This window comes from Limulus polyphemus, unplaced genomic scaffold, assembly GCF_000517525.1.
Source record: "Limulus polyphemus unplaced genomic scaffold, Limulus_polyphemus-2.1.2 Scaffold224, whole genome shotgun sequence".
In the NCBI taxonomy this organism is placed as follows: Eukaryota; Metazoa; Arthropoda; class Merostomata; order Xiphosura; family Limulidae; genus Limulus; species Limulus polyphemus.
In genome coordinates this window covers 569,251-588,838 of record NW_013665834.1, presented here as the reverse complement: position 1 = coordinate 588,838, position 19,588 = coordinate 569,251, and the positions used below count along the sequence as shown (strand labels likewise).

The 19,588-nt window shown below is 33.3% G+C and overlaps 1 protein-coding gene across 1 annotated transcript in view; it reads right to left on the bottom strand.

The window, feature by feature from the left end:
• The window catches only part of LOC106478554, a 47,393-nt gene extending 30,651 nt beyond the window's left edge, over positions 1 to 16,742 (bottom strand). The window contains exon 1 of the mRNA XM_022382166.1: positions 16,405 to 16,742. Within this exon, the coding sequence (XP_022237874.1) occupies positions 16,405 to 16,742 (338 nt within the window). The remainder of the gene's footprint in view (positions 1 to 16,404) is intronic.
• Positions 16,743 to 19,588: the final 2,846 nt, after the last annotated feature.

Below are 19,588 nucleotides of genomic sequence, written 5' to 3'. Positions count from 1 at the left end.
CTTGCCACGAGAATGGGGTTATTTATTCTATGTAGAATAGAGCGGGCGATCTAAGACGAAAAGCGAAGAGACAGTTTTGACTATTTTGAAGAAACCATTTACTGCTTTACAACGCTAGAGTTGTACATAAATTTATTGTCCTTTGTGCGACTCTTATGGTATAACATGGTGCGTTTGAACGGATATATCAGCTCGTATTACACATTTACTTCCGGTTCTTTAAAGCTAAAAAATCAAATGGCCAAAAAGAAAGTAGCACACACGAGAAACGCACTAAAACAAAATATAAGGGTGAAAAACGTTTTAAAACAAAAGAAAATGCTGTGATTGTTTTGTTTTCCCATGCCATAAAGCTCATTAGATCAAAATAATAAAAACTTTTTCTTGCCCCGCTAGAAACACATACAAATAATGGGTAATAAAGAAATACTTCAAAAGTTAGAGAACACAGTACAAAACTCTCAACAATTTTATGTTATATAAAAGTAAAAAAATCAAGAATGAGGAAGTGAATTAGCTATCATAGTAAAAGTTTGAATAGATTGCCGTTTCCTTCCAATACGGGTAGAATTAAAAATGAGTAATTACTTTGCACTAAAGTACGAAGTTAAAGTGACGATACAACTTGAATAATGAACATGACTAATTTAGTAAACATTACAAACATTAAGAAACTGTATAGACAGCAATACAGGTGAGTGAGAAATAATATATGAAAACGGACGACAAATTAATTACCTAATAGCGTGCTGAAAACAATAAGGTTGATGAAATATAATCTCCTTCGACTTAATGTTGAATTAAGAATAATTAAAAGATTAATCAAAACTTGAAAATTAGCCTATGCATCTCAAAAGCAAACTTTAATTGATACATTCTCTTTCTTTATTGTTTTTGTTTTAATAAAGTTATGTTATCCAATGGATGGCTCTTGAAACACCTACTGAAATTACAATTTTTAATCTTATTTTGGCTATTAAACTGAGAGATAAACTTTATATGCTCCTACTGATGTTTCTACAAAGAACAGCAGCATCTTGAAAGTTTCTGATAATATAGTAAGAATGGTATAACACGTTTCAATTCTCCTCATCTCACAGCTCCGCTGATACATAGAAGAGCTGCTATGTCATATTACTTCTTCGAACTAATAAAGAAACACTGTCTAACAATATAACTTTCACTCTATTCTCGTGCATTTTTTTGCCTCTTATCTTTCGAAGAAAAGAAACGAAGACCGAATGAACGAAGATTGAAAGAAATCCCATTTCCTTTCTCACTAATCACCTCAAAGAAACTCGGCAGTACATGTCTGGCAGATAACCAGGAAAATATAACGATAGACCGGCTTCGGAATATAACAAGACTTGCAGAAAGCAAAGAAAAGGTTGGATTATGTAGTGATTTAATGAAACCTAAGAAATAATGTAAGCCTACAATAAAGAGTACTTCAATGTCAACTGTACGTGGGAATGAATGCTTGGACGTTGAGCTTCCCCTATTTTTCAATTCAGGTACACCAAGAAATCCATCAAACCGGAAGTTGGGCTTCAAAGACCTCCAAGGCACCCTAAAGGGAATTACAGTGGACAAATAAGGGAATGCTTCGAATTTTGTGTAATATTAAAGCTCTTTCTCAACTTCTTCTCTTTTCTTTTTCTTGAAAGCTTCGTCTCTTTTTTTTCAACAAGAATATCTGCAGTCAGAGAATGTGGGTCTAGCCAGAGGCTAACTGAAGATTGAGCTATTGCATGTACTTGTTCTTAACAAGGTAAATATGACAGGCTTAAATCTTCCTTTCAGTGACAAAAAAGGCTTTACTGTAGCAAATATGAGATTTTAGTTGAGCTCCAAATTACAATGGTACAATTCACAACAAGAATAAAAACACAACCTTTCTTCCATATCACTCAAACTTGAAGAAAAGTTTTCAAGGAATATGTAGACATCTTGAAATATTATTAAAAAGTTGACAAAAATTAAATTTGGCAAGTTCAGACAATTAAGTTTGTGTTTTTATGTTATGAAATATTGACCTGACTACTGTTTTATGTGGATCTAAAATAAAAACGTTACAATACAAAAATAAGTTTTGTAACTGTCACAAGATATTTATCGTTGCCTTATGTGAACTTAAAGTCTTATGATATATATAATATGTACTGTTGTTTGACTTTGGTTTTTAACGTCAAAATATGAAAGCTGGTTGTTATAAAGGCAATTATACTTTGAAGGATAAGAGGAAAATCGACAGATTTAGCCAACAAAACAAGATAGAAAGATGTAAGTGACGATAAGGAAGCGACAAAACCAAGATTACAAAAATACATATTATACACTGAATAAAGATATCCGAAAATACAACATACAATTATGAATGATAAATGAATTTCAAATACTGAAAGTTAAGTAAACCGAAAGTGATCTTAAATGGAAAAGTTAAAACTTGAATGATTGAAACATGCTGGTTTAACGAAAAGATAAAAGCTGCGGCTTTGTTGATCAAGATCACATAAGAACAAACTAAAAAACAAGTGGATCTCAACCAACAAACTTGGCTAAACCAATCATGTTCAAGAAATCTGGCAATTAAGCTTCGTGTAACTCCCACTCGTCTGTAACAATGTGCAAAAAGCATCAAATCAAACGGTATGAGCCACCTCTGCAACCTTCCGGGTGATGGTTAACTGAGCTAGGATTAGTACCACCGTAAAGTTTACAACCCTATAACCTTCCAGGTAATGATTAACTCGGTTAGGATTAGAACCACCATAAATTGTACAACCCTACAACCTTCCAGTTAATGGCTAACTCGGTTAGGATTAGTACCACCATAAAGTGTAGAACCCTGCAACCTTCCAGGTAAGGGTTAACTCGGTTAGGATTAGTACCACTATAAAGTCTACGATACTACAACCTTCCAGATAATGGTTAACCTAGATAGAACTAGTACCATCATAAAGTCTACAATGCTAGTTTTATTTCAAATATCTGTCATCAATTACATCATTATTTCCAGGCCAAGTACAAGGTAATTTATGTACTGTTTAATTGTTTTTATTTTTTAACGAAAAGCTATAAAGCGGAGTCTATGCGGTCTGTCTGCTGCGAGGATTCGAACCCCAGATTTTAGCGTTGCAAGTTCTTAAACTTACTACTGACCCAACTTGGAACTGCAGTTTAATGCAATGCAAAGGAAAGCATGATGGAACAACTAAATACACCAATGATAATTGCATAACTCAATCTAGAGTGAAACTTTCTTACAAAAAAGCATAATATACATAGTAATACGATACAAAGTTAGTAATGCTAATATAAACTAATTTCCATAAAACATAATCCAGCCCACCATTATTATAGCACTTAGCAAACTAAATAACCCATTAAGAACATAAACCGAGCTCAAAATGATAAACATAAGTTAAAAAACGGCATATAATTAAAATTAACTTGAATACATAGCAATATTACAGTAACAACACTACATAGTCACAAGTCAGGAAAGTTAATAACGATAAATATCAGGATGGCTATCAGAATTAAATATAACCAAAATACCGTCAATATTGCAGTTAATCCCATTCATTACCGCTGAGTTTCCTTTGTATATTATCTAGTAAATGCGTAACTTTACCCAATTGTTTTAGTCAGCTTCTTTACGCTAAGTCTTATGATATGCAAATGCATAACATTACTCAAACAGATGGTTGTTTTGAATTTCGAACAAAGCTACTCGATGGCTATCTGCACTAGCCGTCTCTAATTTAGCAATGATAGACTAGAGAGAAGGCAGCTAGCTGACACATCCATCGCCAACTCTTGGGATACTCTTTTACCAACAAATAGTTGAATTGGCCGTCATATTATAATGTCCCATCTTTGAAAGGGCGAGCATGTTTGGTGATGGAGATTCGAACCCACGACCTGCAGATTACGAGCCGTATTTGGTACTTAACTTTTCTGCAGATGATCTTCAAGTGATAAATGCAATATAGCTCTGTAATGGAGCTGCAGACGTTTTCTTGTCAGATGGTAGATTTTCAGGAGGGTTTTTATTGCTCTAAATGTCTGTATTTACACGGGCTAGTATTATTTATTCTATTCAAGCAATTCCTCTACCTTGGAATAACTATCCTGTTGCTGGCCCTAGTGCCTATCTTCTTTTTTAGGACGAGAGATGATTCCATCCACAAGATATCCTGTACTTTACAGTCTGTACACAGTGCACGATTGTCTGCCAATAAAGATTTACTGAGACACTGGTTGGTAGAGATATCAGAGGACTGAGCAATGCCATTGACACAACAGGGCGTCTAGTCATCCATGTCAGTATTGTTGTCATTGTAGTTTTGCTGACAGGTGTTGACAGAGAAGGCAGTGTAGCTCCCACAAAAACCAGAAAATATTTTGATTTTTAGCCTTCATTGTCTCTTCTGCTGCCCGATAAGTAGCTTTTTGAGGTCCCTATGGTTCTTGAAGACATCTTCAGACCATAGAGTAGATTATTCATCGCCCATCGGTCATTTTTCTGTGGATGTCTGCAGCAATATACTTTCTAAAAGTAAGTTTAAATGTCTCCGTTATGTCATACTTTCTAGAAGTGAGCTTAAATGTCTCCGTTATGCCATACTTTCTAGAAGTGAGCTTAAATGTCTCCGTTATGTCATTAGCACTCACTACATCCCTCACCAGCTAATTGGTATTAGAAGTCTGGCTGGAGAATAGATACAATAGTCACTCAATGGTTCTTGTGATAGGATAGTCGTAGTGGTATGCTGAAGTAAGAGACTAAGCTTTGGTTCATATGTTAAGATGATTAATTATGACCAGTATATATGAGCTATTGCAATGAAGATCCTATCACTCTCTGTTGCAGTTTTCCTACCACGACCTGCTTATTCTTTGCAGAATTAATTTTAAAGTTCACAGCAAATAGTGAAAATTCCAACTTCATTTTCCTCTTGCTGTCCTTTCTGTAAAATTACTATCCAATGTGTCATAATTACTCATGTAATGCATGGTATACTCTAATAATGAACTCTCAACCATAATAATAATGTCAATGATGTTTACCAAATATTACAGCTGCAATCAGTTGTTTTGTTGTTGTACTATAATGCTGTTTGGCAGTGGTTAGTGTATGACTAGCAAACACAGCTACGTGGTCTGTAATATTTTGTAGATGTGTCAGCACAACTAAAATTTCATTATAACTGGCATTCGTATCAATTATGCATAGACATACTTCATCCGCATGGGCCATTAAGTTCCCATTCAATCTCTTTTAATATGCTTTAGATTCAGCTCATTTATCAGCTGCATCAAATATTCACTTAAAATCTTATACAATGGCATTCCAGGTATATAGTTATGATTCTTTTAGGCACTCTAAGACATAGTATGTAGAACCATCCAGGATCAACAGGTAATTCTATGAAATCTAGTCATGCAACTAAAATTCACAAACAGCCATCGCCTGAAAGCTCCAGATAAATTGGCCAAGGTTCACCTTATCTGCACCTTTGAAAAACATGGAATTAATTTACATAACTTCACCACTTAACACCTGGAGTGGCAAGGACAACCATCCATAAATGGTCTGCTAATTTTGGTAGATTTGTGGAGTCCAAAACAATAGAGTCGCAGTTTCTTGACCATGGTGTGTAAACACCACATTCAACCAACCACGCGGTGCATATTCAATCTCACCCAACCAGGTATCACGATAGCTTATTTATTCGGCATTACTAGGTAACCTTTCTCCTTGTGTGGGAGGGAGATATCATTAATTAAGGTCTGGTTTGCTTTTGTCCTGATACGATATTGTTCCTGTCTCAGGCAGTAGGAGGACTTCTCAGTAGATCTCATCTATTGTTCATGTCTCCTCGGAATGTGTTGGATATACATTTACCCAATAATGAGATTCATGTGCACTGGATGATCGTAAGTAGAGTTTGCTGATGGAAACTCTTCACATCTTTTCTGTGTGACCCTGTTTAACTTAGACTTGAGAATAGCTCGTTTTTGGCAAAATTTGTCCTCTATATCAGGATATCCAGGCAGGTCAATATTGTCAGAAACTCAGGAGTGCCCATGTAACAGATCGGAACCTACAACTTCAGACAGATGGTAGACTCATTTGTGGTCAAAATAGGTTCTCTGATATTCACCAGACATCAGTATATATTTTCCTTTTTACACCGTACACTCTCCTACGAAACAGAGACATAGGTCTCAAATTAATTAAATAGAGAGGAAACATCCAAGGATAATACCTAACTTTATATGTCCTTACACTAAATCCTGGCCATAACACAAACTTATCTAAATAGTCCCGTGCTATTAAAATTAAAGAAAAATTAACCCATAAGTAGTTAAAGCGAGCAAGGTAGCAGAATGAACAGACTGAAAGGTACAAGTGATGATGCCGAAGAGATGAAAACAACCTTTTTGTATTAAGAAGAGACGAAAACAAAAATTTCAATGTGTAATTCCAATAATGAGTGAACACTTAAATTCAAATAAACTGAAGTTCTAATATATTCTATTCAAATAAACTGTAAGTGATTTCAATTGAAGAGATAAAACATGAAGAACTAAACTTCACTGGTCGGTTGATAACAATGAACGTAAAGCGTAAGATACTTCAATTCTTAAGTTCAAACAAAAAATAAACAAAATTCCAGCCAACAAATTTATCTTTGATTAGCTAAACTAATCATGTTCAAGAAACCTGAAAATTGAACTATCGTTTCAACTCTCTGAGAGAATCGTACAGGAAACATCATTTCAGAGGGTGAAAGTTGTCCTATACAAGTAGTACAGATAACAGAAGATAGTTTGAAATGGTACTACCAGAAATATTAAAATCGTAGTGCTCCTTTTCACACGTCCATTATAGATTTCCTGACCTCCAAACATAAGGCAGAAATTGAAATTTTTATTATTATATATATAATTAATATCCCAATGGACATAGAATAATGAAAAAAACATATCACAACTCTACTTAGAAACCTCTGATTGTGGACTTTGGTGGACAAGTATCGAATACAAAGATAGATATCTCTATTTTATAATATAAATAGTAGTGTTTGTGGACTGTTATTATAAAAATCCTAGCATAAAGATCGATTTTATTCATTATAATATATATATATACACACACTTTTATTTTATGTTGCGAACCTAAATTCGAAATTTCACCTAATATATGTTTTTAATTCACGTAAAACATCTATTATTGTCTGAGGTACGTTTAGTGTTGAAAGGGCGCAAAAAACAGAAATAAAATTTCTTAACACCAACTAAATATTATATATTCTTGTGCGTATACAATTTATTTTCAAACAATAAGTATCTCTTATACGGAGAAAGATAAGAAGATGTTTAGTTTGAATCAAAGAAATATTTCTTGAATCAAAGGGAAAATACTTTTTTTAATTATGAAGAATATCGAACATTAACAACAGGGTTAAAAATAAAATCAAAAACGGAAAGTAATTTACTACCCAAATTAAATTGAATATTAGGTTCATGTAAATGGTTCTTTTACACAAGAGCTCAGATGTTTTCTTGTGACTGATATAATCGTTTCAAAAATAAGATTGCGAACAAATTTATCATCGAAACTGTATTACATTACATGTAACATTGTAAGATCAAATTGATAGGAAAATTACAAACTTAAGTTAAAAGGAAAAACAAAAACAACATTTTACTGATAAGAAAGCAAATCAACTTAAACATGCCAGAAAAAAAAATTAACATAACTCAGAATTTAGCACGTACATACGTTTTAAAATGTTTATAATATAAATAAATGAAACTGAAATAGCAAATAAAATAAAACAAGAGTAAATGGATCAACTTTCTAACCCATCAGTATATTTGTTAACTATCGGTAGTTTCTCCAAACTTATGATCCAGTAATCACATTATTCTAACACGTAGTCGAACTGAAAAAAAGAAAGACTACATCATCTGGTGAAAAACTGTTTATTTTAGTAAGTGTTTGGCTAGAGGCCTGGTGGTTAGAGCATTCGACGCACAATATGCGGGCCGCGAGTTCGAATCCCCCTTCACCAAACATGCTCGCTGTTTCAGTCGTGGGGGTGTCATGATGTACAGTCAATCCCATCATTTGTTGGTAAAAAAAATAGCTCAAGAGTTGGCCTTCCCTCTAATCTATCACTGATAAATTAGAACGGATAGCACTCGTGAAGCTTTGCGCGAAATTATAAACAAACCAAACATAAATCGTTAGAGAGAAAACATAACAGCTTAATCCACCCTTAGTTTCTTCCATCCCTTTGGTATTGATAGTATTTTATTCTGCGTTAGGCCCAAGTGAAGTATGTTTTCTAGATCAGTTTAAATCAGAAAAATGAGCTTCTGCTAATTGTGCTTTTAATACTATAATGTATTTCTTATTGTAAGCATTTAAGTCATCATGTTTCATTAATATCATTTAGAAATTAATTGTCAAAATTACTCCAAGCTATTAGCTTTGCACCTAGCTATAACAAGAGACCTGGAGCGAAGAAAACAATGTGACTACTTTGTTACACATTCGTATCTAAAAGTGAATCTATTGTGTATTTCAGATTCTATTTATGTCCTTCTAGTCAAATCTACTTACTGTTTTTAGAAAACTGTCAGTTGTCTTTTTGCACACACTCGAATGAACCAGCTATGACTTATGAACAAACACGACACCGCTTATCGTCTAAAGGCATTTACGAGGCATAATTTTAATTTTTAAGTACGAAAAATTAAAAAGATTAAAGTATTATAAAAAAAATAATTAAAAAGTACAAAGCTCGATTTGTGTACCAGTGTAGTGTGAGCACATGAAACTATTAGAAATAACTAAATATGAACATAACTAAAAATCAGTGAAGCAATACAAGTAAATCAACTTATGTCACAAGCGTTTATTAATATAATTCTTATAGTAGTATATCAAATAATTTGGTCAGTGAGTAGCTAATTAAACCGAAGTGTTTAGTTAAACCAAGTTTCTTCAGACTTTTTAATGATCTCTATAGTTCTACCAAGAATATTTAGAACTAGCTGAAATACCCGTCCTCTAGACGAGAGTTGTGGAAGTTCATGATTAATGAAATGTTATCTTAGGACATGAAAAGTTGCTTCACATATATGTAATTATAAAAAACGCCCATAAAAATTGCAAAACACAAAATGTGAAACCGCAAGTTTGCATGTATCTCGGCATAGAATAAACAAACCTCCACACCAAATTTGGTGAAGATCCATCTACAGGGGGCGATGTAGTGGTAAAAAACACAAAAACGCCCATAGAAACCGCAAAACTGAAAATCTGTATGTATCTCTCCATGGACCCAGTGAACCTCCACACCAAGTTTGGTGAATATCCATTTATAGGGGAGAAGTAATGGTAAAAAATACAAAAACGCCCATAAAAACCGCAAAATGCAAAACTGAAAATTTGTATGTATTTCCCCATGAACTTAATGAACCTCCATACCAATTTTAGTGAATATTAATCCACACCCTGCGAAGTAGTTACATGTACATAGAAAAGACAACAGTCAGTACTATTACATTTATATAGAATATTAACATTAACTGGATCTCTTTAGTAAAACAAATTAAATATAAAGTCCTTCACGTTATCATAATAATCTTTATTAAACAAAGTACTGCTATCTATGCTATATCGAGGTCTCTCTGCGTTAACCTATATACAATATCTTTCTTTAAACCAAGCCTATCCGAAACGTTCTTTATATCTAGTGAAATTTGTTTTTCTCACGCCAACCCTATACTTGAAAACTGGTTGGATAAAGTAAATAACCAGCTACCAAATAAACAGATGTTTCGTCTATTGAGATAGTGTGAGGACGTTGTACATTAATTTTTTTTACTGATCTAAGTTTACTAATAATCCCTGAAATAAATAAAAAAAATCTCAAATCGTCATTTCAAAATTTTTCCCCATTGTAACGAAAAACGATGTCCTCTTTTATAATACTATATCTCATTGTATTAGATTTGTGTTATTTGTGCTTAATAGACAAAAAATACAAATATATTATTAGAAGATGTGTCAAAATATACCAAAGATAAAATATTTACTAAAGACTGAACGCTTGAACCGAGAATGGTTTTATCCAAGTGTTCTTGTTGATACTAGTTGCTTGTGGCCACATCTAAATATTAGTGTTAAAGTTCGTTTCAGTGCACATTCTTAGATTTGGTAAAATTTTAAATAACTCCATTATATTTCAGTAATCTAAAACTTTGAATGTGATATATCTAACAAAAACTTGATTATTTAAAAAATTAAAAAGATAAAAAGGAGAAAATATATGTATCCAACACTTCTTTATATACTACCTACAACAGTATTAGTTGTTAAAGTCATAATCAAACTTCCAGGTTTGCTTACATAAGTTGTGAATAATCAAATTCGTATGAATGTATTCTAGATGACGTAGAAGCCAATTACTAAACTTTCGGATCATATAGTAACTGACAATAGTGAAAGAGTAAAGATTACAATATGTGAAATCTTGCTTTCTTTCATATAGTGAGTACTACTCTTCTTTTCGGTTTTGATTAACAGAAAATATTTTTACATTTGTCTCACTCACCAGCGGTTTATCTACGAATTACCAATAATTTCATGGAGTTAACGTCGAGATCATGTTATCTAACAAAAGTAATTAGGTAATACTGAAATGTTTCCTTATATTTAGCTTTTAACAGCTCTAAATGTAACAGTTTTCTGACATAATACAACTTACCTTGCTTAATCCTAAGTTGTTGTTTTTTTTTTAATTTAATCCCTACCTCCGTTGTCAGCACTTTCAGATCAAAGCACAGTTTGCTAATAACTTTGAGAGCCATTCTGAGTAGGCAGTAAAGCGTTTTGGTGTAAACCTGATTATTATACAGTTTGGAAGAAGTACCATTCATCTGAATTCACTGTCAGAGAGTCAAGAGACAATAGAAGTAGGACTTTCTAAGTAGCTGGTGTTTATGGAACTCGTTCTTGCGAAATAATCGAAACCAGCATTTAGTTCCAGTAAACAATAGAAAAGGTCGTTTAAAACTTTAGTGTGCTTACAGTTTAGAAGATAAGTATGCAGAATAGATTAAGTCGCTGGTTGAAGGTCGTTTAAAAGTTTTAGTGAATCTGTGGTTTCCATTATTTCAAACCATCAAGATTGTGTAACATGTTCATACAGTGTTAAACCTTTAGTACCCTGTGTTAATTTCTTAATTATTACATATGCTTCACTGCAGTTACAAAACGTTTCAATGTAGCATAATGGTCTTTCTCAGCGCTTGGAAAAGTGTTTACACAATTGTTAGTGGCAAACAATGATCGTGAACAATCTCAAGTTACTACGGCTTTAATTACATTCGTGACAGCAACCAAACAAGTGGAACCAATCTGGAAATATAATAAAATGTTATTTACCTCAACGATGACTTCAAGGCATGATTCAATGTATAAACTGGATTAACGTATTCATGCAACAGCAAATAGGCTTAATGTTCTCAATGTCAAATGCATATTAATGTATACTAAAGAGCTATTATGCTCACGAAATACGCCATCGTTATAAAACAGGTTTAAGTTTCTTTTCTAGTGAGCCAAGCGTAGCCTTAGTGATTATCGTGAGTTCAAAGATTACTGGTTCTCATCTTGTTCCTCCAAAAACGAGATTCGCACTTTAGAATCGTGAGTATCTTGGACGATTGGCGTTAAAACTTCACTATCCTGTTAGGCAAAAGTAGCCCAACAGTTCGTGGTTGGTGCTGTTTATTAGCTGCCCTCCATCAACACTAAAAAATTCTAAATAGGCACGGGCATGCTCGAAAACTTCTGAGACAAACAATAATTTTGATAATATTCAAGATAACATATCCTTCATTGACTGAACAGGAGCAAAAACGTTCATCTATAGCTTATTTTTAAATCAAAGCAATGTTTTGAGATTACATCAAAATACAATAGAAACTCGAAAATAGCCAACTTTTAAATGCATACCAATTGAAAAGACATCCATGACTGAATAGGTGTTAAAATACTTGTCAGTCACTGTACAGAAAGAACAATACTAACCTGGGACTGTGTATAAAAGTTAAAAATTAGTTATGCTTTTCTAAGGACTAAAACGTTATCCTTGTTAAACTTTTAGAAAATACAACATAAACCTATCTGTCTATAAAACATAGAAATGAAGTTGATAATGTAATAGAGTAAAACTATGTTACTTGTGTCAAATACTTAAGGTAGGTTATTAAATATAATTTTACTTTTCTATCCACGTGACAGTTATACCTGAAGATTTACTTAACGAGATTCACCAGTACTTGAATATTATCTCCATAAGTCATCCCAGAAGTTCCCCGAATAGAACGGCTGAATCGATATTGGTATAACAAGGATTTCAAGGTTAACAAGTATATTTATTTGTGAGCAGCCTATGAAACAAACATGTATTGTATTTTGTTCTTAAAAACACGGCATAATATCTTTCTACCTCTCGAGAAACACTGATTTTATGATATCTTTGTTAATCATCATAACATATTGTATAGTGGCTGGAAAGTATACAAAGAAATTTAGCAATTTCTCAATTAAATTTGAAGTTTTTTCATGTCTAAAAATCTCCTTTAACAGTAGGAATCCTCGAGATGACTCAAATCCTAGTAGAAAATTAGTTTTCCAGAATTATCACAGGACTGAAACTTTCGCCACAATCAAACATTCTCCAGCTTAAAAATGCCAATAATGTGAACAATAAAATGCACTCAATATCTTATGATTGTGATTAACTTTCTTCCCCTACGTGAACTGTGCCCTCTTAATAATCACCAAAAAAACAAGAAGTTTCAATTAAAGCCACTCTCTTTGTAACAAATGCAAAAGGTAGAGGAAGGTATGACTGGAAGTCCTTTTAAAAACTAGATATCGAAGTCTTTAGTACATAATTCACGTGCTAATTTCCCACGCAAATCTATGTTCATTCAATAAACCATTCACGCAAATTTTTTGGATAAAAATTTAAGGCTTATCTAGCCTCTGTAAGCTAGTTGGTTGATAGGAGAAAACGTATTTTATTTGTTCAACGTAAAGTGTTAATTCTGCCTACTAAAATGTGCACCTATTAATAAATATAGGTTCCATTTAATCAATTGGTAAACTCGCTAAGAGAAAGCAGATTTTTCTTTTTGGTCAGCGAAGCACAATAGATATTTTCTTTAAACGTTACGATTAATAAACTTTCCTAATGTGTTGAATATAAATGTCTACAATACTTAATATGTAAGAAAATATTTTAATGAATTGAGCAGCATTTGACTAGAAATACAACTCGAACTTTTGCAACGATGTTTATTTTAAATTTGATTGTTTACATGTATATAAGTAAAAACCTACACAATAGGTATCGAAACACGGTTTTTAGCGTTTTAAGGCATCAGATTTATGACTAATCCACCGATACTCGTTTAATTTAAGTTTATCAGCTGACATTCTGATTAAATCTGAATGATCTCATCCACGTCCATTGTGTTTCATTTTGTAGTACTATAAATGGGAAGTTATCTGCAACGCTTTCTGAGTGTGAAATGATTTTAAAAAGAAAGGAGTTCAGTAAGTCTGAAAATCATAAACACTTTCTTTAAATCAAGATGACTAAATTTTTATATCATGTCGTATTACGTATTCTTAGTATCACTGAAATAAAACAAAAAATGTAGCAGTAAAAATACATCTAATCGAATCTATTTTAAATTACTTCTATCAACATTTCTTCAAAAGAAGGATAACTGAACTTTATATAAACAAGTTACTTTGACTAATTCAGGGGTAAAATCGCAACGGGTACAATCGTGTCTCCATGGATGAAATATTCAGCACCTATACCTTTGGTTCAAGATCAACCTACAACCATTGAACAATGCAATGCCGCCATGAGTGGATTTATGACTGTAGAAGTATATTTATTTTTGAAGAATTACACTTTGAATGAAGTAAAAAAACACTTCGAAGAAGGGAACGTTTACAACTCTCTTTGGAAGCCGAGGACCTCGCACACTAAATCGTTTAGGATACCAAAGTACTCCAAATCACACGTGAAACCACCGGAAAGCAAAGTTTTCACCTGCAAGTGGTATGCCATGATTACGAAAGACAACTTTCCAACTGATAGAACCACTGCGATGAAGCTACCTCGTGAAACTGTTATAAATAAAATAAAGTAGTATTTTCATTTGTCGAAATCTCACGCGCGGGAAGTTGAAAAGTTTCCAGCAACATCTGTTTTAATGTGAAATTAGGGATTCCAGCAATTCCTTTCGACTACATACCTATCATGTCCCCCATTGCTTCTATAAGGGACATACACACCTTCAGTCTGCTTAAAATTGGTTTTGGAAGCCTTTAAATTCACTTACTATAGAGGAGTATGTGAAACTTTCTCAAAATATGTGGTCTAAAATTGACCCCATTGTGCTTCGCAAAGCTAGTTACGATGGAAATAATGCGTAAACATGGCTAAAATGTTGGACTCAATCAAGGAATGAAGAAGCAGTTGCAAAAGCAGCATGAGAACTGGAACATTCCATTTATAAATTATGATTATCAGTCAGTGTAAAATGAAAGAACCCTTTGTTACCCATCGCCCTGCGATGGGCATTGCAATCATGTTCGTGTGTGTGTTTCCACGCGCGTATCTCTAAAATTGAAATACCGATGTACACGAAACTTTTACACAAGTTGGGAAGTCAACATGGGATAGTCATCCGCAAACTTGGTCTGGATCCAAATCCGGATCAGGATTATGGATCACTTTGAAGCATTTTTTTTATTAATAGATAGGGCATTTTCGCGGTTTTCGGTTAATTACTCTGTAACTGTTATCTGATTTGTACCAAATTTCATGGGCACATTAAGGTTGAGACTCCTCTTAACACTACAGAAAATGATCCGGATCGTTGATCATTCTGGATTTGAGAATGATGTTTTGAGTTTTCGAAGGTGAAATTATATATAATATACACGCATGCAATTTCGAAAAGGAGCGGTGAGACAATAGTATGCAATCTCTCTGATTGTTCTTTAAATGAAATACTTAAAGAAATTGTAGAAAAAAAAATTGTACATTAAAAACCAAAATATCGCAACACACATTCTAGTGATAAACATATTTTTATGTTACTTTGATCACATCAGGAAAACAAAAAATAAGCGTTGACCTAGAAATTATGCCTATTGTTGTTATTTTAACTTCTGAAGAGACAAGAGAGAGAGCATTTCCTTCTTTTGTATGTGCCCAAATTATGACGTAAATGTCGTTTAAGACTGATAGGGAAAATTATACCCCAGTAAGTGTATCTAAGTGTTAAAATCATGTCTATGTTTTTGTATAACAGAAAGTTAACACTCATAAAAATGTGGTTATTATATGTTCCATTATCATATTCAATGGCATGGAAATAGAATATAAATGTAGCAAATAACAGTTAATTGATGAACAAAAAATACTAATTAAGAATTATTAACAACAACCTCTTCATGCAACAAAATGTTGATTTTTCCTAAGATTTTGCTTGATTTCTTTAGAGCACGTTGATTTCAGGGCAAGTAGGATAAAGAAATTTTTAGTTTTATGTCAAAATTTATAAATTGTCGTTTTAGTTCACGAGAGCAATCAGAAAATATTTAGGGACCAGGAGATAAATTCGTGCTTTGCGTACGAGGTATATACTAAATTTAGTTGTTCGTGTTACTGAAATAATTGCAGATAAAGTTAACGTTATAAGTTTCGTAGTTTTGCACTCGTATAAAACAATGCACTTTAACCGTCGTTCACTCGTATAACATGACCAGCTTGACTCGCGATCTGCGGGTCGTGGGTTCGAATCCCCGTTCCACCAAACATGCTAACCCTTTCAGCCGTGGGGGCGTTATATTGTAACGGTCAATCCCATTATTCGTTGGTAAAAGAGTAGCTCAGGAGTTGGTGGTGGGTAAACGTAAAAGTACCACTGTACAATTAGCTAATAGAAATATTTGGTTTCCATGTAAACTAGTACTAATACACGCGCGGATCGACTGACATACATTGTACTTTTAATTATACAGATTTATTTTAATAATATAACAATGGAGCTTGGATGTATTAAAAACAGTTAAAATCATAAAATATATTATTTTAATCTATAGTTAGTTGAAGAATAGACAAAAGAAATTCAACACTCAAATATATATATTGAACTAACTTATCTGAGATCCTAGGTAGGCGTCTTCAATATAACATTGGCAGTTTCCAAATCTAGTAAGTTTGCAAAGGTATTATATATTTAAACTCCACCTGTCGAAGAAAACTTACTTACCTAGCAAAGAAAGAAGCTGCTGCTGATGGTCGAGAAATTTCCATGACTGGACCACATGGAGAGCTGTATGATGTTTCCTGTAGGAAGGAGGACTGTGAGCACCCACTGTAAGAGAGTGAGTGTGGCAAGGAATAGGTCTGTGCAGTGAAAACATTTGGTACTTTTCCAAAGTCTCCACTTTGTTCTTCTCTTGGACTCTTAACAAATTCGTTATGACCTCCTAAAGTACCATGAAAATGCTCACTAAAGGGATGATAATTGCGTCCGTCTGACGGATGAATATCACCGATGGCCACTGAGGGATGATCATACAAGTGATTTGGTGTATGCCTCAACATCGTGGAACTGGTATTATTGATGTCCCTGGGTGATTCAGGGAAACAAAAAGAATCTCCACCACTACAAGTAGATGTCAAAAAAGTATATTGTCTCTGAAAAAAAACAACAACAACAGATAATTATTCTTATGTTCTGTGCGTGTAGTTACAAATTCATCCATCCATGCATGTGTCTTTCTATCTGTACTCGTTTATTTAGTAGATTAACTCCATATTTGTGCATATGTTTATAATTCACTTGAGATTAACTAAACAAAGGAAAGTTGTGTTCGCAACGATCATACTGCCCGAATAATCAAAGAGTGCATTCAAATGGTATTAATCAGATTCATTTTTTGATTTATCTTTTATGCTAATTTCTGGCCAATTGATTAGCGTGACTAGACTGTGAAACTAAGGGTTCATGGTCCTCCATACTTTGAAGCCATTGGTGCTTTATAAGAATGACGGTCACATCTCACTATGCTGTTAGAAAAGAGTATCTCAAGATTTGGCTATTGGTGGTGTTGACTAGCAGACTTCTATGAGCTCAAAATTGGAGATAGTTATATTAAAAAATAAATTAGTGGGAAGCACATCAAGAGATAGAAACACATTCTTCTATATCACAATGTGAAACACAAAAAAGATGAAAACACGTTGTTCTATAACACAATTGGAAACAAACAAATAGATAAAAACTCGTTGCTCTATAACAAAATGGGAAACACACCAAGGGATAAAAACACCTTACTCTATAACAAAAATGGGAAACACACAAAGAAACGCAAACACAGTTGCTCTATGACAGAATGGCAAATACACAAAGAAATGTAAACACGTTGCTCTATAACACAATAGGAAACACACCAGGAACAACAACAAAAAAAAACAAAAAAAAACCGTTACTCTGTATCACAATGGAAAACGATCAAGAGATAAAAACATATTAGTCTATAACACTATGGTAAACACACCAAGAGATAAATCCGATACCCTATAACACAATGGAAAAACATTAATAGGCAAAAACACGTTACAATACAACACAGAAATCTAAAACTCGTTATAACATCATGGAAGCACATTAAGATTTCAATTTGTTACAATATAACACGTGAGATGCACACTTAAAGATAAAACACGTAATAATAGAAACAGATCGAAGAGTTCTAAATGTTGAAAAAAACGTGGCACATTCATCGCAAAAGACAGGGAGAAAAACTTAGAAACGATTAAAACACATTATATAAAATTTGGAAAAAATACACTGTGAAATAAAGCATGCTATATTGTATATAGTGGTAAACTCGGAATGATAAAACACATAATGTAAACGCTTGGAAGTAATCTAAGTGTTAAAATGATCTTGTATAATAAACAGTGAGAGGTATCTGGAGTAGTAAAAAAATATTCTACATAAAAGTCAGTGTGTGTGTGTGTCACGTCACCCTTGATTTTTCGAAATAGGAGGCGTCAGAAAAGCCAAAATGCATTTATCCAGATAGAATTGTTCGATTACTGTCTGTCCATTATGATTTTAGTGACAGGGGTGCAAAGGGATCGTGAAGGAGGTGCTGTGAAACTTATAAATGTGGCTTGTGTTCTTATAATAAGCTTAAAGTAAAAATGGGATCACCTAGCCTGGAGCCAAGTGCATCATGAAAGCAAAAATATCGATTCAGTTTTAAACTTAAATCGTTTCTGAATTAAGCTATTTTCTGTTATATCAAAGACGTTTTTAATAACAAAAAAAACTATTTAATCAACGGAGACTTTAAGTTAAGAAATCAACAAATATTTTTTCCAGTTTTGTTGTCTACACATTGCGTTTCATTCTTTCAGTACATAGACTAACAACAATATTAGGTTATACTTTGGTTGCTAAGCAACGTGACATACAAACCATTGTTGGAACCTAGTGTTACCAAAACGCACTGGCTTTTCTATATATATTAGAAGTTCTTAATCTAACTGATTTTTACCAATAATCATTTTATGAAAACGCCACGAATTCATTTCATGAATGATCTTAATTTTGATTGGCTCACAAAGGATTTTACCGACGTCTGACTGCCTCGACTGCACTTTTCTTCCTCTTTGTTGGTCAAGCTTGATTTCGCAAAATTTATCTATTTCAGTTAACTATGAAATGTGAGGTTAGGGTATACTATGGGGTGGGGGTGGTAATACTTGCCCATCATTTTTGACGGGTTATACACTAGTCATTTAATAAACACTAGAATGAATAATAAATGTACCTTATATATTCTACAGTAGAAATAATCTTGATTGATTAAAATACGCTATAAAATAAACACTAGAAAGTATACTTAGTGATTAAAACACGTTATTTGATAAACACGAGGAAGTGTAATGAATTTGTTATTATATATTGATTTTGATATCAACGTTCCTTTAGATTAAATTTATATTTAGAAATATACATAGCTTATACTGTCAGATATGTATTGCGAAACTCCCGCCTATTCTCCAAAGTTGTAGAAAATTCTCGAGTCAACAATATATGTGTGTGCGTAAACACTTAAATTGTATTGTTACGTGATATGAATTTTCTAGAAAACCTTTCCACTGCTATAAATATAACCAACGCGATGCGCGCCAAGGAAGATATCTATTATTAGTTTGCTATAGTCACTGTACTATAAACTTCGAAAGCTATAACTGTGATTGTTATAACGCTTATTAATCAGAAAACTTTATATATTTGACAAGGAATATTTATAAATTTCGAACATTACAAACCATTTAACTTCAGTGGATTCACATCGGACGTTAATACTTTTACGAAAACGTTATATAAATTCAACGCGGAAGACTCAGTGCGCGTGACTGTTGAATAACGA